The sequence below is a fragment of the Rhyacophila brunnea genome, unplaced genomic scaffold, assembly GCF_057557595.1.
Source record: "Rhyacophila brunnea isolate RB1 unplaced genomic scaffold, BYU_Rbru_1.0 scaffold_2, whole genome shotgun sequence".
NCBI classification, from domain to species: domain Eukaryota; kingdom Metazoa; phylum Arthropoda; class Insecta; order Trichoptera; family Rhyacophilidae; genus Rhyacophila; species Rhyacophila brunnea.
Window position 1 is genome coordinate 54,607,459 of NW_028232859.1, and position 24,003 is coordinate 54,631,461.

The window sequence follows — 24,003 nt, forward strand, 5'->3', positions numbered from 1 at the left end:
CGCCCTTGAGAGCTCACCGAGAATTGCAACCATTTCTGTCGCAGCAGAAATTAATGGATTAGTTTAACATAACAAAATAAGTTTTATACCTATACACATTAACTATGTTATATATGACACCCAAGATAATTCCCACAGAACAGATTAATAAATAGAATTCAGATATGTTCCCCAATACATTACATTTTGAAGCAGGGTTTTAAATGTGTGAGTGTCCTATGAAGATGAAACACACATTATAGACGTGCAATAGTGTGTGTGGTAACCTTCAAATACACCAATATTGAATGAGCGTCAGTGCATAAACCCAGAGCAGTTGTCAGAACCAAGGACAAGCTTAGAATGACATATTCTTGATGTGTGTTTAAGTTTCTCCCATATTCTTTCACACTCGAGATCGGTTGCCTGTTACCCCACACCTGTTAAGTATTTCAGTTCCCATTACTTCTGTGTTCCTTAACAATTCCTATTCACTCATTGGACACCCATGATTTAAAAGGTTTGATTTTAAAATGAGATTTTTTGCCAATTAATCTCAATAAAATTATGAGCAAAATATTGATATATTAATATTTTATTTTATACACTAATCATCTTATATTTATTTATTGAATGAAATTAAGATATTTTTGACCGAGATTCTATATAAGCTAATCTAGAAATCCAGGGATTCTAGCATTTTCATGCCGGAATTCCACCACTTTCAATCCTGGAATTTCGTATAATCATGACATCCAGTGGCATCCCAGGATTGCAAACCTTACTTGACAAATCAATTTCATGCTAGTTTTTAAACAAAGTTATACTTCAAACTTACGTAGGTAATAATGTAAATAAAATTGATTTGATTTTGTGTAACAATGTAGAAAAGTTGTAATACGGCACATGACTTAGAAAGACTTACCTAGAGGATCCAGAGAATTCAAATCAGAATCTAGGAGACCACCTACATCATTCTTGATACCATTTTCAACAATGAGTTTCCCATTCTGAAAGAGAGATTGACAGAGTATTAATTTATTGTAGTTTATAGAAGACGAAAAATAAGTAGAGAACGAATCTATGCAGAGATTGTAAACTTGTAGAAGAATATGATATTATGTATTACTAATGGTTCCATGAATAAACAGAACATGAAGAAACAGAACGGCGACAAAACTGAACATGAAAAAACAGAACAGCGATAAATAGAACTATGACCTTTCTGGAAAAATATAACATTTAATATTGAACTTGTCGTATCTCTATATGTTGCATAGATGTTTAATAACACAGGTTTTTAATACGCTGTAAAAAAAAATCAAATTATAAAATTACTGGAAAGCCTCAATTAAACGGGACTCAACTCGGTGTTGCCGGCAAGCTAGGTACATCTCGTCTTAATCAATCTAATATGTTCAAAATACTTGGGTGACTAGGTACAACAAAATAATGAGTTTAATAATTCTGTTGAGTTGTGCATGATTATCAAAATGAAGCAGATAAATTGAGGCTTTTACGCTAAATGGTCAACATGCAGTGATTATAATATGTATACATATATATTAAAAATTTATATGTATGTATTTCATTTATAAACTTAAGTATTTAATTAATAAATAGATAGATACGACAAAAGTGACTGTTTTGTCACTGTTCTGTTTCTTCATGTTCTGTTTACATATTATTTGAGAGACATCTTGAATAAAAAATAAATTATAAGGACATCAAAACTAAATTAGGAGCAATCCTGATGACATCTATGAATCGAGTTAATGTAATGTTATTTAATTTTATAATTGTCTCTACAATCCTATGTTGATGTGGGCCCCCTCACGAAGGGTTTTAACAGATTAATATTTTTTTACGACTAACGAAGATAGCATTTTGGTAATATCTTCACGGTTGGTACATGGGTCGGTAGTCCAACAGGTCAGAGCCTTCGTCTGGCAAGCGAAAGGTCTGTTAGAATCCAACTCAGTTCAAGATTTATTCTAGGATTTTCCTAATAGGTGTGTTTCTTAGGTTTTTCCAAGTAATAATATATTGCATAAAAATAATAATAAAATTAATTAGGTGTGAATTGCTCTCACCATTTCATCAATGTAATCTCCATGATGTGGCAAAGGCGGAGGCGCTGGCGGTAACGGAGAATGCACGGTGATTGTTGCAGAGTGAACAGAGCGGGCGTTGTTGTTGTCTGCGTCAGACGCGTGACCAGAACTCAGCCCATCTTCCAGTACTGGCATGCATGGGACTACACGATTTGTGGTGCACGCATTGCTCGAACCTATAAAAAATGATAATATTATAGAACAAATGTTAAATATTTTGCCAATATGTCATCATACAAGTTAAGGTGTCCAACTGCATTTTTCGTGAAAATTAACTAAATGACTATCTGACATCTTACACTGACAATGGGATTTTACCCGGAGCAGGAGCGGAGCCGGAGCACCGAAAATTTGTAGTGCTCCACTGCTCCGGATGATTTTTTTATTATTAAATTTTCGTCCTAAAATCCAATGAAAATAGGTAGTATATTTTGACACTTCGCAGCACAGGAATTATTTGAAATATGGCAACACTGCCGAGTGATAAATAATCTCACTTTTTTGACAGAAGAGGTAAATAATGAGAGACGATTTGCTGTCAGATTTTGTTTAATAGAATTAATAGGTAACGAAAATGACGATTATTTTAAAACTACTTATTTTTTTAACATTTATATACATATAATATTTATTAAAACTTTTTATTTGTATTGTATTGGGTCCCGGAGCGGAGCAACTCAAAAAAGGGTCTGCTCCAACACTCTGATTTTAATATTTACCCTTTGTAACCCAACTTCCATCTCCATAGAAGGTTTTTTTCAACATCTTTGATTATAACAATGTATGCTATATTCTACCTCCTTTTTCGAGATTTTCGGCTTGTTACAGTATATTCTAAAAATCAGTATAAAAAAAGAAAATAGTATACAACAGTGGCGAAGGATGGAGGTAGGCTGTCAAGATTTGACACACTAAACTTTCTCCGTCATTTATTTGTTTTCATCGAACTAAGACTACAATGTGTATTTGGTGTAGTTTAGTTTTTAAAATTCAATTAAACCCTGCGTAAACCAAGCTATAATAGATAATAGTCAAAAACTATACATCTATCTATAAAATATCTAAAATTATACCATTAAATCATACATAATTTTGGATATTTTATAGATAGAAGAATATTTCTTATATATTATGGTTTGGCATATCCATGGCTTAATGAATTTTAAAAAACTAATTAACACCATGTGTAATAATTCATAATTCAACGAAAACAAAGAAGTATGACTGAAAAAGTGTGCACTATTTTTAGCGGATCGCCAATAATTTACCAAAGCTATTATGGTTCGGCTTAGGTAGGTTTTAATATATTTTTAAAAATATACCAACAGCGTCTCCACATTGTAGTCTTAGTTCAATGAAAACAAATACGTATGACTGAGAATGTGTGTACTATTTCTGTCAGATCTTAATAGCCTATCTCCACCCTTCACCATTGGTGTACAAGGTGGTAACTCAACAACCAAAAAACAGGAATCAAATGAAGTGTAAAAATATTACAAGATACAAGTACTACTCTCACCTAATTCATTCTCCATAAGCATAAGTGATACCTCACTATCGAGGTCTCCACAGTTAGAATCACAGTCGGTTGTCTCCGGTGAGAGAGTAAATCGATGCGGGGGGTGCGAAGGTTGATTTCCGATACCTGCATTGCCGGTCCCGCCGCCGACACCACTTGCGGCCCCGTTTGTACCCCCACGTGATCCTGAACCACTGGATCCCGTCCCGACTGATAACTCTACGAGGTTCACTTCTGGTTCATACGGATCACACTCTTGCTGCAATGTCAGGAATAAATTGTTTGTGTTAGAAAGTTCTTAAGCAATGTCACTCAATGAAAAGAAAAGGAAGATACGTTCGAGTTGAATATGCCAAATTAACTGTGTAGATAAGTAAGAAGTCGAATCAATGCTGCTGAATCAGTAAATTTCACGCAGAAACACGGCAGTTCTCATACAAAGTTATACAAAAAACAACCTTCTTTTTTCTCTTATCTTTCTTTTCCTTACGGCACAGAATTTTAATGCAAAATAGTGTCTAATACATTGACATAATTAAGAGCATCACTAAGAAAACATAAAAATTATATATGTATAATTTTTGTTTAAAGTCACCTGCAGTCCAAGAAAATTGGTATGATTATGTCTCGTGTGCGGCGAGTCTTGTGCAGTCTTAGCGCCAGGCCTTGGTCGAGCCAATCTTTGTCCCACATACCAACTTCCCCCACTCCTAGAATCTGCACCTTCTCCCTCCCCGTCCAATCCATCATCTCCATCGCCATCGCCATCCCCCGTGACGGATCCCAAGTCTCCATTCTCCTCCACCCCCAAATCTTCATCTGCTCGTCGCTGATGGCGCCGCAGTTCATACTCCAAATCCTAAGTACATAGAATGATAAGGTTCATATTAAATTGTTCTAGGTCCCTATGAATTATTATCTAAAATATGAATGATGAAAACAAACCCACCTGAAAATCGTTGATGTCATCGAGAGTTCCATTGTCATGGTCAATATCATTTGGTTTAGGGCACTTGAAGAACTCTTCGAGAACTTTGCGTGTTTCCGAAAACTCGTACAAGTAATCAAAGGTAGTGGAAGAAGGAGCCAAACACGGCGGGTTCACTAGGGGTGGCGATGGACTACTTCCTGATAAAACCCTCTGCAACGGTAATAAAATTGGACAATTAATAATTTAGTAAGATAGTAAGCACAGTGGTCAACGGTACAAATCACGAGAAATGATTAGAATGAGTGGTATTGAATATGGCAACTGATGATTCAAGGGATAATAGAAAGATGGTGTGTAGATAGAAGAAAAACTTCATGAATTGATAAGCTTTCGAGAATGGTTCTGTTGTAACAAAACATCATTTTTCTGCATGTCGAAAAGAACAGAAGGCAACCTCTGTTAAAAGAGCAACAAGAAAAATAATAAACAATGCAAGAAGATTTTTAGTACCTGAGGGAATCCAGGTCTGGGTGGTCCATACCGCCTTGGTGACTCAGCATACTCCGCAATAGGCAGTTCCCCAATTACTCTGGCTACTCTCCCACCTCCGCTCACCTCATTTCCCAAAATAACTTCTCCTCTCCCTCTTCCCTGACCCCCTCCTTCACTGCTGCAGCTTCCTTCTTCACTACTTTCTTCTTCTTCCTCTTCATCGTCATCAATGTCTTCATCATCTAATGGTGAAGACTTTCCCGTGCCTCCGTTTTTCTTCTTATGTACACCGATAGTCATAAGTGAATTAGTGTTGTTCTCGACTGTGACAGTTCGCTGAATACCATTGTCCAGATCATTGTCGCTGTTTTCGAGATCAAGGCGGAGACCTGGACAACAGAACAAAGTAATCTTATGAAAAGAGACAATCTAAACTCAAAATCATAACCCTTAAACTGAGTCCAACAAACAGAAACGATCAAAAATAGTTTCATTTGAAAGACTGTAAATCAGGGGTAGTCAACCTGGTCCCTACCGCCCAAGTCAGTCATTTCAGTTTTCATTGTGGGCGGTAGGGGTTTTAAAAACATTTTAATTACGTTTTCATAAAATTCCTCGTGACAATAATTATAATTTCAGAAAATGTATCGTTCCTCGCATAAGTTTAGTTCACGTTACATAAGTGAAATTAAATGGCACTATAATGCGACCACAAACAAAAGAGCATCATCTCAGAATAGCTCGCGCATCTCCCCACACACCACCCAGCTGTAACAAACAAGCAGAGATGGTAGCCGGCGCCCCCCCCCAACCCAATCTACGATAGGAATGCAAACGACGATAAAAGGCGCAGGCTCTTTTGTTTGCGGTCGCACTGGTCAGTTTACTTTAACTTTTAACAAAAAACTTTACTTTATAAATTTTATAAAGTAAAGTTACTTCCCTACTTTATAAATCACCATTACTGTGGAACCGGTGGGCGGTTAGAAAATTTGACTACTAACAGAGATACAAAAGTGGGCGGTAGGCATAAAATAGGTTGACTACCCCTGCTGTAAATCATGTATTTTGTTTTCCAGAACATACTTCTTGTTCATGTTTCATCCACAGGATTATATAGCTTTTTGATAAGGTACATAAAAAAATAAACAAAAAACTTACTACAATAAAATTCAACTTACCCTGCCAGTCGTCACCGATATCATCAAAGACTACAACTTCTCCGCCCGCGGTGACGGCTATGGGGCTGCCCTTGTGCCCCCGTCTGTTGATGGGCGGCGAATGCGGGGAAGGCGGCGAGTGAGGCGGCGGCGGCGGAGGGGAGTCGGCGAGGGGCGGAGGCGACGGCGCCTGCCGCAGCACCCTGGTCACCGTCGTTGACACCGGCAGGGGCGGCGGCGAATGCTGCACCGGGAACGACGATTGAAGGGAGATGTTCCTGGGGGCGTTGGCGCGGGTACTGCTGATCAGAACGCTCCCGGGATTGCTGTCGCACGAACCGCGCCGACGATTGGAATTCGCCTAAACATCATAATAGAATTTAAATAAATATAAAATTGTAAACTATTTATTTTTTCTAATGCATTAAAGTTTTGTACTATTAAATGAGTCGTTTTTTGTGACCCGGGTTTCGCCTTTCGGCATCTTCAGACACTGTATAAATCATCAAAAGGCAAATACACACTGACAACGAATACTATTAACTATAACTTATATAACAAATCAATACTTACAATAAAGTAGGTAAAATCTCCATTACCTACCTATCAAGTCAAGGGTCATAATAAAAAAAATAACAAACAAATTATGAATAATTATGAAAAAACCCCCTATATTATCAATAATAATACACTCCATAAGTGTATAACAAATCGTCAAAACTTTATTGTATTGATTTGTTATATAAGTTAGAGTTAATAGTAGTCGTTGTCGGTGTTTTGCTTTTTTGTGATTGTACACAGTGCCTGAAGATGCCGAAAGGCGAAACCCGGGTCCCAAAAAAACGACTCAAATGGAATAGTACAAAGCTTAAACAGGAAGTTCCTTGCTCAGAATAAATCACACACTGAAAAACTACATATCGTTTTTGCCAGACGTGGGATTTGAACCCACGACTCAAAGCTCCGGAGAGTCCAAAGACGGTCTGCCGCTATAGAATAAATAATACTCTACTTCAATGACACTTCGTTTTCATTTTTTTGGACTGCTTATGTCTTTTGATAGTGTCATTTTTTCTGCCTATACATGTACCTATATGTGAAATTAGTACATTATAAAGCATACCTCATTAACGTAAATGGTGTCGTAGACGTCTTTGTCGTTGCGATGCTTTTGGGGGCGGGTGTGCACGGCGCGCTGCTGCGACGCCCCATGCCGCCCCTTCCTCCCGGCCTTCGCCCTGCTCTGCGAGAACACCTCTCTGCCCCCGGCTATTTCTATTATCCTGAAAAAAAGAAAATAATGAAATTATTACAACGAATTAAAAGTTATTTTCTATTCAATACAACAAAAGATGGTCGAATTTGAGCTATTATGCCAATATTAACACTTCGCATGCATTAGGGGAGACACAAGAAAACTGGCTGGCGATAGGAATTTTTGAATGCGCAGTGTGGTATTCATGCGCTCCGCCTAATAAAAATGGACATTGACATAAAAGTATGATAATCAGAGTATATCTTTAGTTTAAGCTCAAAAAGTTTTGACTACATCTAGAGCAGTGGTTCTGTGCGGCCACCAGTGGATTTTGCTGCGGCCACCAACATCATTTTCAGTAAGTATTTAATTTAATTAACTGCCAGCGTTAAATATGCGTTATTGTAAAACTGAGTCATGCCCAATTACTTAAAAACCATTTTAATAATACCACGGTTGAAAAATTTTGGTCGAAGTTATACGAGTACGTTGACTAAGAATCATTTACATGTAACCATATTTTGCCAATAAAATAAATGTTATATGCAATAATGTTGTACATTTAATGGTTTTTACCTGTATGATTTATTTAAAGGTTGTGAAACAATAAATTCTTCTTCAATCCGCGTCCTCGTAAAAATCATGTTAATAATTATGACATATTTTTTAAACAAAATACAATACGTACAATTCAAATATTGTAACCATAATTTCCGATATACCTACCCACCCAGTGGTATTACATACGTTCAACCATCCGCACAAATCCACTTTCCTCGAAGTTTTAAAAGCCTTCGAATATAATTGCCGTAAACGGTACACTGATCCCGCGTTATAATGCCGAAGAGGGAGCGAGCATGCTGTGAGTGCGCGGATAAGATAATCGTCGCGTACGTAATTCCGGACGAAGCAAGAAGTAGAAGAAGAGGCGGGCTTGCCTCTCAAGGCTTCGTAAAATGAGTCATAAAATACAGTTAAGCCCTGAAAAAAGTTTATAGTGATTAGGTTTGCCTTAACCCCTCATATGTATCTCCGAGTTAACGCTGAAACTTGATAACGAATAAAGACGATGCTTTACTAGGGATTGCGATCCCGGAAAGAAATTTTGGTTCCGGGATACCGGTGTGAGAAAAAATCTGAAAAAAAATCTTTATACATATATAGAAGTGAATTAATTTTGAAGAAAAATGACCCGCAAGAAGAACATTTAACTCGGTAGCTTAAGGCTATAGCTCAGCTGAGGCATGGTATAAAAAGATCGTGACTAGGCGATGCGCGGATTGTGCAAATGACGCGAGCCGAACGAAATATAATTTGTCATAAAAATTCAACATGCATCCTTTTAATGTTATGTTTATTATTATATTCGTAATAATAATAGTATATTCATTGACATGTTTTTTTTTTCAAGTACATGCGGAACGTTTTTTAGTCATCTTTACACGATTTAAGAATATATTCCTCCGACGCCATCACAAAACAAATTGACGTGCGAACAGGTCGACTGTCGCTCTTCGACTGGCGACGACTGCGAAATTTTGTTCCACATACTGTTGAAAATTATTTGCCGTTTCACTTATGTACGCTCTTAATGCCTTGATGGTTAAAGCAGTAGCCTGGTAAGCGTATTAAGAATGCTACATTCTTAAACGTATTCTAGGAAAATTCAGTATATAGAAAAAATACACTTAACATAGTGTTCGATCCCGGTGTTAGACAAAAATAAAACAAAAATTCCGGAATACATAATATACCATCAAAAATGATCATAAGAAATTTCACATTATTGATATCACTTTCTTGATTGATGATTTATTTAATATGACAATTCGCACCCTCGCAACTAAACCGCCACAAGTCCAAATTTACGTGTTTTGAGTTAATTACTACGTTTCATTGTCTATCGTTCATAGTATACCGAAAATTTCATATCTCTAAGTCATCAAATTCAAGTCAAAACTTCATTCAATATCTAACCATGTTTCAAAAACACAGTACAAAAATGCGAAAGGTAAAAACGCCAAAGCTGATTTTCTCTGTTTGACGATTTTTGGATTGTGGCAGTTTAGTTGCGATGGTGCGAATTAAATTATTGATAGAAAAAAGAACATGTTTTTTTATCAAAAACCTTTAAATAATTTAATCCCAAAATCGAGTGAGATATCCACCGGGATTCAGAACACTTGTTGGTATATAGGTGAACGATATAAAACTTAGTAAAGTAGGTACCTACCTATCCAGATTAAATATTAATAAAAAACATAAATTATCAAAAAATATATAAATCCCGATTTCGGAATCCCGGGATTGCAAACCCCAGCCCTCAAAGAGAAGAAATAGAAATAATACCCGTTCAAATGAAAATGTACAAACCAATTAATTTTATGTCCGCACTTAAGTAATTAAAATAAAATTGCACCCATCATCTCGGAAAATTCTTACCTCAGTAAATTTTTGTTGGAATGATTTCGTATGAGCGGGTCTTTTAGCGTTCGCATGTACCTATCCATACAAATTAAAATTATCACAATAATATGTATTTGTCTTGATTTATCTATCTGTCTGTCTGTAACGCATGAGAGAAAACATACGTACTTATGTAGGAGCGAGACAGGGAGAAGACGTATTGAGAGAAAACATACACGTAAACGCGAATTCTAAAGGAATAGATATTTTTAATCGGGTCGTGAAAGAAAACAAGTGACAGCATACTATCATAATAATTTGACCAGACAGATGTTTACGGCCCAGTACCTACTAGCATATCGTCACATCAAATAATGTTGACAGATAGCACTGCCACTTGGTATTTTTTCTAGTTATTAATATACTTACTATCAATAATACAAACAGAAAAAATATTCTGACGCACATCAAAATACAGGTAATTCATATTTTACAACACGAAGGAAAACATATTATCTAATGTCAAAAAGTATACGGTTTCCGCTTTCACCAATTCTTCGATCTATAACTCCATACTTACGCCCATTGTTATTTCATTTAACAGAACTATTATAGAACATTAAGATATGAAATAACAATCGAAAGTTGGTAAACGGTCACAATAATGAATGTATGCAAATCTTTTCATTAATGCAGTGGTTTCCAAACTTTATGTTACTACGCCTCCCTTTAAAAAAAATCTAATCTTGGCGCCTCCCCCTTTATTTTATTAAATAATACAGACACCTTTTTAAATAGCCAAAAATGTACTAAGTAATGCAAAAATAAATAAAAAATTATTTATGAAAATAAACAAGGTTTTATATCATATTCATTTTTAAATTAATTTATTTTTCATGCGATGGATGTACTTTTTTATTAGCATAAAGTGCTCTTTTCTACTAAACGGGATCGATATTTGGATTTCATTGCAGCTAATGCAGAAAATCCGTTTCGCATAAATATGATGTTACAAATCAATGGTAGCAGTACTTTACTTACAACTTGCATTGCTTTTCTTGACAAAGTATTATAATTTACTCTTCACTTCGATTCAACCAAAATTGAACTAGGGTTTTTATTTCAATGAAATATCGCATGATAATTATATCAATTTTTCCTATTCAATTGTAGTCAATGCAAATTCATTGTCGTTCATTGACAGATGGATTCTATCATGGGCCCCACATCCTGAAGCGGGCCCTCAGGCTAGGATCTTTGGCGGGCCAACCTACCTATCGCTGAGGTTAAGGGGGCAGTGTTATGCTCTGAATTAGTGTTTCCAAAATTATACACGGGAGTTATCATTTAAGTATAGCAATCATCATATAGGTATCACATCAAATAATTGCAAAGCACAACCACATATCTCAAATATTTAATAGTCCTGAAACAAAGTAGCGCCACAGGCGATTTTTTAAAAACTATTAGAGTAAATTTGCGACGTGTGTTATGCCCGGGCCCCCGAGCTTTTTATAAACTATGCATTTGCAAACTGCAAACCTGTGGCTACATTTGTGTTAAACTTTTCACGCCTCCCTTTGCAACACTCCGCGCCTCCCAGTTTGGAAATCGCTGCATTAATGTGTGAAAAATATTTTGTATTAAAATTTATATAACATAATTTCTTTTGTATATCTGGTAGGTACTTACCTAATAAAGCTTCTGCTTGTCTGACCTGAACAAACTGTTGGTAAAATTCACACTGCAGTTAATATACATTCGCTTCTTTTGAAGTGGATTAATACGATGTCTACCAGAACACAAAAATACTGTGAGACGGGTCACCCCCTTTTAGGTGAGGCTGTTACAAGTTATAAATCTCGAGTGTGGAGACATATGTGATAAACTTGAACACGTATTAAAGAATATGTATGATATTTTCAATAGTTACGTCTGTATCAAAATATGCAAGTTTGTCACGTAAACGAAACTTTCATTCAATATTGGTAATATTTGAGAACAGTCGGTGTGCATTATTTCTTTATTTAAAAAATACACATTTAACACATAACAAATTATTAATTCAATACGTTCACAACATGAAATTTAGAATAACACGTAGGTACCTACAGTTAGATCAAATTAGTACAGAAAAATACAAACCAAAAAAATAATTTTATAGCAAAAGAAATAAAATTAAAATACTTACAAGATAAAAAGAACTTTTTATATATCACGTTTTTAATTTTTTTGTTGAATCATATAAACTTGACAATTATATGTATTAATATTTTTTTTGTACTTGATATAAATACTGAATAAATATTATAGAATACTGAAATGTCATTTTGACATTTCATATTGATTTCCATAGTAACGCACGTATATATTAATAATTTAGTTGCTAGGACCCCCTTAGCAACCAATAATAGTGAGTACTGTCCAGCAGGATCTTCTTGGCTACGTGTTAAAACTGTGAACTAACAAGCTCCTCCCATTTTTAACCGCAGTCCGATTTAAGTGCCTTCCGGTTAGCGACGAGTTGTCCACGGGTTAAAACTGTGAACTAACAAGCTCCTCCCACTTTTAACCGCAATAGCGCCTTCCGGTTATTGCCTAGATTTTCTTGTCGGACGGTAGTAAATATAAGGTACTTTTAACGATTTTTTTCCCAAACATACAAACCAGAATTAACTGAAAATGAATTCAATTATGCTTAAAGATGGCCAAAAGTATTAAAAGAATGCATTGTCGTCGTGTTCTGATATATTCTAAAAGTTTCAAATGTCTAGCTAGTCAGGAAGTTAGTTAAAAATCTTCAATCGTCCAATACAAATTTTGCACAAACAAGAAAAAATTTGAACTGGACACACAAGAAAAAATCTGTACCGGACAAACAAGCTAATAAAAACGTGGTAATAAACAATAAAATATAGTTTTTAAAATCAAAATACATATTGCATCGCTATGTTCCTTGCGTTTTATAGCCTGATCATCATAAAGTAATAAAGCAAACCTGTTTTCAAAAGCCTGGTCCATTCTGTTCTATGATCTCTACGGTTTTTTCAAAAGTATGATCAAGTTGTTTTTTTATAGCAGTTTGCATAAAATAAATGAGGTTAGGTAATGTGATTGTTGTATTGCTTTTTGCTTAATATACGTATATGTAAAAATATATAATGACATGCGAAGGGACTGATGAAATTAGATACTTACCGAGTTTTCTACCTATATATATATATATATATATATAATCAACTCTTCCCGTTGTTTGTTGATCGTGTAAGAAGTTAGAGGAGGTGTTGATCCACCTTTATAGCCATTTATCTTCGTTGAAATAGAATACGTCTGCGCGAATTGACAACATCGCTTCAATAGTTTCCTAGGTTGCCAGTTTGCCACTAATTCCAGTCGATGTACTCGCCATAAAAATATGCTCAAATTGTTCTAGAAACGGCCATTTTTCTAACAAAGATTGCCATTTTGTTGCTCTATTTATATCCTCAAAGCTGAACTAATGTTGGTCCAGAAGTTAATATATATTATGTATTTGGTAAGAAGGTTGGCATTTTGTGGCTTTATTTATATTCTCACAAAACCAAACTAAAGATGATCCAGAAATGAATATATTTATTATGTATCTGGTATGAAGGTTGACATTTCGTGGCTCTATTTATATTCTCACAAAACCAAACTAAAGATGATCCAGAATGGAATGTGTGTGTAGTAGGTAGACAACAACAAAATAAATTGGTAACTAGACACTTTTATTGCGACGACCGAAAGAATGCAGTAACAAAAATATGAACTTTGCTAATCAGAAATTGATGGTACCTACCTAATTGTGAGTAGTGGAAGGCGATTTGAAAAAAATACATGCGTGACTAGTTCTTATCTCGTATCTTTAGTTGATATTGCAATAAATGCCAATGTGTTAATTTGTAGGTGTGTATCTCATGAAACAATATGCGCAAATTTTGATCCACCATAAATAGTGCACACTAAATTCTGTTAAACAAATTATTTTCAAAGTGAATAGGGTAGATTGGTATGGGTGGACAGTAGCGAAGGGTGGAGGTAGGATGTTAATATCCGCCATAAATAGCGCATATTATTTTTTCTTAAACAAATTGTTAGTTGAAGTGTAGCGAAGGTTGGAGGAAGGCTGTTATAATCCACCATAAATAGTGCACACCAGTAGCGATGGGTGGAGGTAGGCTGTCAAATCCACCACAAACAGTGCACACTAAATTCTGTTAAACTCATTGTTCTAAATATAAATAGAGTCGACTGATACGTGTTGACACCAGTAGCGAGGAGTGGAAGTAGGCTGTTAATATCCACCATAAATAGCGCACATAAAGTTTTGTTAAACCAATTGTTCTAAATATGAATACGGTAGACTGCTATGAGTTGACACCATTAGCGAAGGTTGGAGGTAGGCTGCTTATATCCGCCATAAATAGCGCACATTAATTTTTCCTAAACTTATTGTTAGTTGTAGTGTAGCGAAGGTTGAAGGTAGGCTGTTAAAATCCACCATAAATAGTGCACGCCAATAGCGATGGGTGAAGGTAGGCTGTCAAATTCCACCATAAATAGGACATTAATTTTTGTAAAACTAATAACTATTCTAAATATGAATACAGTAGACTAATATGGGTTGACACCATTAGCGAAGGGTGGAGGTAGGCTGTTAATATCCGCCATAAATAGCGCACATTAATTTTTCCTAAACTAATTGTTAGTTGTAGTGTAGCGAAGGTTGGATGTAGGCTGTTAAAATCCACCATCAATAGTGCACACCAATAGCGATGGGTGAAGGTAGGCTGTCAAATTCCACCATAAATAGGACATATTAATTTTCGTTAAACTAATAACTATTCTAAATATGAATACGGTAGACAAATATGGGTTGACACCATTAGCGAAGGGTGGAGGTAGGCTGTTAAAATCTACCATAAATAGTGCACACTAAATTTTGTTAAACAAATAACCGTTCTAAATATGAATACCGTAGACTGATATAGGTTGACACCATTAGCGAAAGGTGGAGGTAGGCTGTTAATATTCGTCAAAAATAGCGCACATTAATTTTTCCTAAACTATTTTATAGTTGTAGTGTAGCGAAGGTTAGATGTAGGCTGTTAAAATCCATCATAAATAGTGCACACCAATAGCGATGGGTGAAGGTAGGCTGTCAAAATCAATCATAAGAAGGACATTAATTTTTGTTAAACTAATAACTATTCTAAATATGAATACGGTAGACTAATTTGGGTTGACACCATAAGCGAAGGGTAGAGGTAGGCTTTTAATATCCGCCATAAATAGCGCACATTAATTTTTCCTTAACTAATTGTTAGTTGTAGTGTAGCAAAGGTTGGATGTAGGCTGTTAAAATCCACCATAAATAGTGCACACCAATAGCGATGGGTGAAGGTAGGCTGTCAAATTCCACCATAATTAGGACATATTAATTTTTGTTAAACTAATAACTATTCTAAATATGAATACCGTAGACTGATATGGGTTAACACCATTAGCGAAGGGTGGAGGTAGGTTGTTTATATCCGCCATAAATAACGCACATTATTTTTCCTTAACTAATTGTTAGTTGTAGTGTAGCGAAGGTTGGATATAGGCTGTTGAAATCCACCATAAATAGTGCACACCAAAAGCGATGGGTGAAGGTAGGCTGTCAAAATTCCACCATAAATAGGACATTAATTTTTGTTAAACTAATAACTATTCTAAAGATGAATACGGTAGACTAATATGGGTTGACACCATTAGCGAAGGGTGGAGGTAGGCTGTTAATATCCTCCATAAATAGCGCACATTGATTTTTCCTAAACTAATTGTTTGTTGTAGTGAAGCGATGGGTGAAGGTAGGCTGTCAAATTCCACCATAAATAGGACATTAATTTTTGTTAAACTAATAACTATTCTAAATATGAATACGGTAGACTAATATGGGTTGACACCATTAGCGAAGGGTGGAGGTAGGCTGTTAAAATCCACCATAAATAGTGCACACTAAATTTTGTTAAACAAATAACCGTTCTAAATATGAATACCGTAGACTGATATAGGTTGACACCATTAGCGAAGGGTGGAGGTAGGCTGTTAATATTCGTCATAAATAGCGCACATTAATTTTTCCTAAACTATTTTATAGTTGTAGTGTAGCGAAGGTTAGATGTAGGCTGTTAAAATCCATCATAAATAGTGCACACCAATAGAGATGGGTGAAGGTAGGCTGTCAAAATCAATCATAAAGAGGACATTAATTTTTGTTAAACTAATAACTATTCTAAATATGAATACAGTAGACTAATATGGGTTGAAACCATTAGCGAAGGGTGGAGGTAGGCTATTAATATCATATTAATTTTTGTTAAACTAATGACTATTCTAAATATGAATACCGTAGACTGATATGGGTTGACACCATTACCGAGGGTGGAGGTAGGCTGGTTATATCCGCCATAAATAGCGCACATTAATTTTTCCTAAACTAATTGTTATTTGTAGTGTAGCGAAGGTTGGATAAAGGCTATTAAAATCCACCATAAATAGTGCACACCAATAGCGATGGGTGAAGGTAGGCTGTCAAATTCCACCATAATTAGGACATATTAATTTTTGTTAAACTAATAACTATTCTAAATATGAATACGGTAGACTAATATGGGTTGACACCATTAGCGAAGGGTTGAAGTAGGCCGTTAATATCCACCATAAATAGCGCACATTATTTTTTCCTAAACTAATTGTTAGTTGTAGTGTAGCGAAGGTTGGATGTAGGCTGTTAAAATCCACCATAAATAGTGCACACCAATAGCGATGGGTGAAGGTAGGCTGGCAAATTCCACCATAAAAAGGACAATAATTTTTGTTAAACTAATAACTATTCTAAATATGAATATGGTAGACTAATATGGGTTGACACCATTAGCGAAGGGTGGAGGTAAACTGGTTATATCCACCATAAATAGCGCACATTATTTTTCCTAAACTAAGTGTTAGTTGTAGTGTAGCGAAGGTTGGATGAAGGCTGTTAAAATCCACCATAAATAGTGCACACCAATAGCGATGGGTTAAGGTAGGCTGTCAAATTCCACTATAAATAGGAAATATTATTTTTGTTAAACTAATAACTATTCTAAATATGAACACGGTAGACTAATATGGGTTGACACCATTAGCGAAGGGTGGAGGTAGGCTGGTTATATCCGCCATAAATAGCGCACATTTATTTTTCCTCAACTAATTGTTAGTTGTAGTGTAGCGAAGGTTGGATGAAGGCTTTTAAAATCCACCATAAATAGAGCACACCAATAGCGATGGGTTAAGGTAGGCTGTCAAATTCCACTATAAATAGGACATATTATTTTTGTTAAACTAATAACTATTCTAAATATGAATACGGTAGACTAATATGGGTTGACACCATTAGCGAAGGGTGGAGGTAGGCTGGTTATATCCGCCATAAATAGCGCACATTAATTTTTCCTCAACTAATTGTTAGTTGTAGTGTAGCGAAGGTTGGATGAAGGCTTTTAAAATCCACCATTAATAGTGCACACCAGTAGCGATGGGTGAAGGTAGCCTGTCAAAATCCACCATAAACAGTGCACACTAAATTCTGTTAAACTAATTGTTTTAAATATAAATAGGGTCGACTTATATGGGTTGACACCAGTAGCGAAGAGTGGAGGTAGGCTGTTAATAACCACCATAAATAGCGCACATTAAATTTTGTTAAACCAATAATTGCTCTAAATATGAATACGGTAGAGTGATGTTGGTTGACACCAGTAGCGAAGGGTGAAGGTAGGCTGTTAATATCCACCATAAATAAGGCATATTAATTTTTGTTAAACTAATAACTGTTCTAAATATGAATACGGTATACTGATACGGGTTGACACCATTAGCGAAGAGTGGAGGTAGGCTGTTAAAATCCACTATAAATAGTGCACCCTGAATTTTGTTAAACTAAATATATGTAAATAGTGCACATTAAATTTTGTTAAATAATTGTTCTTAATATAAATAGGGTAGACTGATGTGGCTTGACGCCAGTAGCGGAGGGTGGAGATAGACTTTAAAATCCACCATAAATAGTGCCCGCATTAATTCTGTTAAACTAATAACTGTTATGAATATGAATATGGTCAACGGATATGGGTTGACACCATTAGCGAAGGGTGGAAATAGGCTGTTAATATCCGCCATAAATAGCGCTTATTATTATTTTTTTAAACTTATTGTTAGTTGTAGTGTAGCGAAGGATGGAGGTAGGCTGTTAAAATCCACCATAAATAATGCACACCAGTAGCGATGGGTGGAGGTAGGCTGTCAAAATCCACCATAAACAGTGCACACTAAATTCTGTTAAACTAATTGTTCGAAATATACATAGGGTAGACTTATATGGGTTGACACCAGAAGCGAAGAGTGGAGGTAGGCTGTTAATATCCACCATGAATAGCGCACATTAAATTTTGTTAAACCAATAATTGCTCTAAATATGAATACGGTAGGGTGATGTGGGTTGAAACCAGTAGCGAAGGGTGAAGGTAGGCTGTTAATATCCACCATAAATAGGGCATATTATTTTTTTTAAACTAATAACTGTTCTAAATATGAATTCGGTATACTGATATGGGTTGACACCATTAGCGAAGAGTGGAGGTAGGCTGTTAAAATCCAATATAAATAGTGCACACTAAATTTTGTTAAACTAAATATATGTAAATAGTGCACATTAAATTTTGTTGAATAATATTTCTTCATATAAATAGGGTAGACTGATGTGGCTTGATGCCAGTAGCGGAGGGTGGAGGTAGACTGTTAAAATCCATCATAAATAGTGCACACTAGTATCGATGGGTGTAGGAATGCTACTAATATCCTCCATAAATAATGCACACTAAATTTTGTTAAACTGATTATTCTAAATATAAATAAGGAAGTGGCGCGAACTTGTGCTTGCCCTATGCCCCAATGTTGGGACATGCCAGGGTGGAATAAGAAGAAGAAATAGGGTTGACTGAAGTGGTTTGACACCAGTAGCGAAGGGTGGAGGGCTGTTAAAATCCGCTATAAATAGTGCACACTAAATGTTGTTAACCTAATTGTTCTAAATATAAATTAGGTAGACTGATGATGGTTGATGTCAGTACCGAAGTGTGGAGGTAAGCTATTAACATCCACCATAAATAGTACACACTGAATATTGTTAAACTAATTGTTCTAAATATAAATAGGGTAGGCCTATATGGGTTGACACTAGTGCGAAGAGTGGAGGTAGGTTGTTAAGATTCAACGTAAATAATGCACAGTAAAATTTGTCAGTGAAACTTATCTGTTTTAAAAATTTAACTAAGAATACAATTTGCAGATGGAGGTGGTTAGATTTTAAATTTCAATGAGACCCTACCTAAATGAAACCATAATAGTTTAAGTATGCTATGGGAGATCCGACAAAAATATTGCACACATTTTCAGTCATATTTACTATTTGTTTTCGTAGAATTCAGAATACATATTAGGAACAGATGGTGCTTGTTAGTTCATTTCAATCAGGTTTAATTCATTACACCCTGCCTAAACTAAACCATAATCGATAAAAAAATATTCTTCTATCTATAAAATAGGTAAGTATCTAAAATTATGTATGGTTTAATTTTATATGTCTTATGGATAAACTAATATTTTCTACTAAAACCTACTATGGCTTGGATTAGGTAGGGTTTAATTAAATTTTAAAAACTAACCAACACTGTCTACACGTTGTTTTAGTTCAATGAATACAAATACGTTTGACTGGCAAAGTTTAGTCTTAACTATTTATGTCGGATCTTAACAGTATACTTCCACTCTTCGCCACCGGTGTATTATCAGAATATGTTTAAGTTGTACATATAGTACGTACCTTTCTATAAAGTTTAAAACGTCAATTATATCCAAAATGAATTAAATAAATGCAGTTATCCAGTTATTTAGGGTAGGTATATTTATATAATTAACGTGTTATTTCAATGTGATAATTAAAGGGTAATTAAAAGTTCAGCAGTGATTGTGTTTGGTGTTTTGGTGACCCCGAGTTGTTGGAGCGATTGTCTATCAAAAAGTGGACCCAATCAATTTAAATGTTTGTTAATACAACGAAAATACAAAATGGGTTGGGCGAATGGCTAACAAGTTAAAACCATTCTTCGTAAAAGGTCTGTTAATGAAATCTCTATTCTGTTTAGCCCAATGTGTTGCAGTTTGGAGCAAAAATGTTATTTATTTTAGCTACCTACTGTATTTCGTTTACAAAGTAACACATACATACTTTATAAATATGCGCGTTTCATTTACGTTAGAAAATTATATGCATATTATGATACATAATGTAACTGTAAATTAGAGCTGGAAGTCTGGAAATCACATATTCAATATTTTCCAGGAGAGCAGTTTTAACCAAAAACAAATCAATCAACAAAACAAAAAATCAGTCTAATGTCTACAAATGAAACTTTTCAGATATCTCTGATTATTTTGCTAAATTAGTAAATTGTAAAGGCCATTCGAGGTTAGACTTTTTTTAATTATTTAATTCATAATTGGGAAATTATCTTCAGCTGCTCTAAGTTGTCTTTTGTATAATTTCTATACTAAGACTTGGGCTTTTGAATATGTAATAAAACGATAAAATAATATCAATTAAAATTATATTTTTGTAATAATAATCATCATAGGTATATTTTAAGCCATTACACACAATGCAAATACAAAAATAATAAAAAATAACAAAACACTTGTGTAATATTGTATAAATTTGATTTATTTTGATTTGCAGAAATTTTTTGCATTATAAAGTTTAGGTATAGGACATATTATTGTATTGTGCTTTCAACCAAAATGTTTTGTCTCCACGGACATAATATCAGATATCGGATTATAATATTTTATTCAATAAAAATACTTCACTCAAGAGGTGTGAAATCGTCAATACTGTGAACAATATCAACGTACCTATTGGGAATTTATTAGCTTTCTTTTGTAGAAACTTTAACTATTGCTTAGCAGTGGTATTGGCAAACACTTTTATAAATTCATCGATTCATGTTCATTTGAATTAAGCATAGTAATCCATTAGTAATTTTGAGAGATGGTGTCAAAGAAGAAAGATTTTCTGTAAGTGCAAGTTATCAGTAGACGTAAAAACAAGCTTTAGTATTATAAAACAAAAAAATAAATATAAGTTCGGACTACGTAGAATCTGATAATTCTTTTCAGTATCATTGCAATGAGCAATGTAGTCTTGTCATTCAAATCGCTAGTCTGCATCGAAGTTGAGATGCTAGCTACAAATTAAATTCACCATTCACCACTATAGAAAGACAAAGGTGTATGATATTATATAATATAGAATCAAGCCTTGATTAATCAAACTTGTATAACATAGTAAACCATCCTTATTGATTAGTTCATGAAATATTACACCATTTTTTTAGGTTGGTTATTAGTATTAGCATTATCTGTAAACAAAAGTTAGGAACATGATAATAAACGAATGATTGAAAATGTAGGAATTCTTGGCGATAACTTACCTTTATTAAGTTTTTCCCTCACTTCCCGAATAAGGGATGCCCTTCTTGAAAGAATATTGTTTGAGACTGGCAAAGGGTGGAAGCAGGCTGTTAAAATCCGACATAAATAGTGGACACTAAGCTTTGCCAGCCATACGAAAGAATTTGTTTCCATTAATTGTCAGATAGTGGTAGTTAGTTTTGAAAAAAATAATTAAACTCTGCGTAACCAAGCCAAATAATATTTGATTGTAGTTTAATTTTTAAACCTTCAACAGACTACAATATTCGACGAGGCGGGTGATAGCCAATAATGCAGTCCAAGTGTCACTTCAGCATTCCTAATCTATTTTAAAAAAATACTCCCTCGCATTCGGACTAAAACTCCGTATATTGGACTTCCGCACTTTTGCAAGTCTTTTTGCTATAGCTCAAAGCAAAAATGACTTAAAATGGACATCCACTCTTTCAGGTCTAAAGTATAAATTGGTCTACCGTCGTTTAAGAAGTATGTATTTCGAAAACTATGTGACATTGGACTCCCAAAATTTCAGCATTAAAAGAACGTGAATACACTGCAATTGTATTGCAGTGCAATTTACCTAAAAACGATAAAAAAATTATTTCCGCACTTTCATTTTTCAGGTTTTCATTTTAGACAAAGCCTAATTCTGAAAAATGTTTTTTTTTTTAATTTTTATAGGTATCGCTTAAACTTTATAGTGGTTTTGTAAGCGTACATCAAAATCTATTCATAGCTAGCTCAATTGATACTAATGTAGTAAAGGATAACCCGATCAATGATGAGAATATCGTAATAGATCTTTGGGTTTCCCCCGTGTGTACTTCCTTCTTTCCTCGACGTTTCGGGCTCATTGCAGAAGCCATTATCATGCATTATCTACAACGAGCCCTAAACGCCGGGGAAAGAAGGAAGAAGTACACACGGTGGAAACCCAAAAATCTATTACGATAAAAAAACAACCATGAAAGTCTCAAACATTAATGATGAGAATAATTTACAGTTTATCAATTATTATAACCTTCTTAACTGTATCCATTTCTCGAATAACAATTAATTATAATTATTTACACTATTTCCAAAATACTTTTAAATTATGTCTATATATTAAATCCAAAAGCATTTTATTTATACAAGTTTAAAGCCAAAACCCTTATGTATAGAATTTTTTATTAGCTAGGATCATTATTTTCCTCAATCCATGGTTCAAAGCCATTCACAGCGTGCGGGTGACTTAGTTTAGTCAGACATAGGTATTTACTTATAAATATTATCAATTCAAAATAACAATATAGTATACACAAGGAATTGTAAATATAATGTAATTACTATTTATTTACAATATAATATATAAGTGTTTTAATTTCGGTTAACCTACAATATTCATGTCGAACAATCATACGTTATTGTACCTACTTATGATGATGAAATTATATTTTTTAATCAATATAGAATACACACAAGGTTTTTTATTATAGAAATAACATTATTTTGAAAAATCTCAGAAACATACACGTTGGAATAAATCGTAGCAGACAAAGGGTTACGGCAAGAAATCTGCAATTCGGTCGGGAAATCCCTTTTGTTTTTTTTCAAATGCTATTTTATCGCGGTGAACTCCCGTACGCGCGTTTTATAATTAGAATAACATACTGTCGTCGTCAATTTTCTACAAACACGTATCTCAGTTTTGAGTTATTTGATGCAGTGAATTCAGAACTTGAATACGTACATATTCCACGAACACGTACCTATCTCAAAACATACTTTATTTATAAACTAATAGATTGAAGCAATGGCAAAAAACTCGTATCACAATACAAGACTTTTATAAATATTATAAACTCGTATCCTGAGTTAGGTGTTTGTAACTATACAGAATACTGAACTCCGACAGATGATTATACAGAAGCACTTTCTCGTCAAGATACGTGTTTACTGCAGTAATATTGTGGAATGACTCACAGTAAATTTGCAAAGCATTCTCGTATCTCCGACAATATTACTGATCGGTCGAAAGTATAGTGCGATAGATTGAAGAAACATAACATTTTTTTTCAGGAAAATATCTGTAACTATTCTAAATGGATATTTCATAGAAGAAAATTTATTTCTGAATTAAAAACTGAGTGAATAAAGTTTTTATTTGCCTCTCCTGAAAAGTTGTGTTTTTTGAGATACGTGTTTGTAGAAAATTAACGACAATATAGATATTAGATCTATTAGGTAGGTACATGATTATTATTCTAACTCGAAATATGACGCCGTATCAAGGCGCTGAAACATCCTCGCCGAACTTCAAAACCAATGGCAATGATAATGAATGAATAATGATACTTTGAGCAATAATGAAAAAAAAAATGAGGTGAGTAATTATATTCATTAATTAAATTAAATACGTATTGTTATTTATTTCAAACAATATTTCAAACACACTTATTCACCAGACTGTCAATGAAACACACGATCCCTCCACTTAAGAAGTATCTACCTAGCAGTGGCGAAGGTCAGAGGTAGGCTGTTAAGATCCGCCATAAATGGTGCAGACTAAA

The 24,003-nt window shown here is 34.6% G+C and overlaps 1 protein-coding gene across 9 annotated transcripts in view; it reads right to left on the reverse strand.

The window, feature by feature from the left end:
* LOC147072527 (uncharacterized) overlaps positions 1–24,003 on the reverse strand; it is a 454,455-nt gene that overhangs the window by 27,583 nt on the left and 402,869 nt on the right. For all 9 annotated transcript variants that reach the window (XM_085946933.1, XM_085946932.1, XM_085946926.1 and 6 more), the window contains exons 5-12: positions 7,319–7,478; positions 6,217–6,556; positions 5,054–5,424; positions 4,562–4,753; positions 4,208–4,471; positions 3,613–3,871; positions 2,073–2,269; positions 905–989 (exon numbers count right to left, since the gene is read on the reverse strand). In XM_085946933.1, the coding sequence (XP_085803059.1) occupies positions 905–989; positions 2,073–2,269; positions 3,613–3,871; positions 4,208–4,471; positions 4,562–4,753; positions 5,054–5,424; positions 6,217–6,556; positions 7,319–7,478 (1,868 nt within the window). The remainder of the gene's footprint in view (positions 1–904; positions 990–2,072; positions 2,270–3,612; positions 3,872–4,207; positions 4,472–4,561; positions 4,754–5,053; positions 5,425–6,216; positions 6,557–7,318; positions 7,479–24,003) is intronic.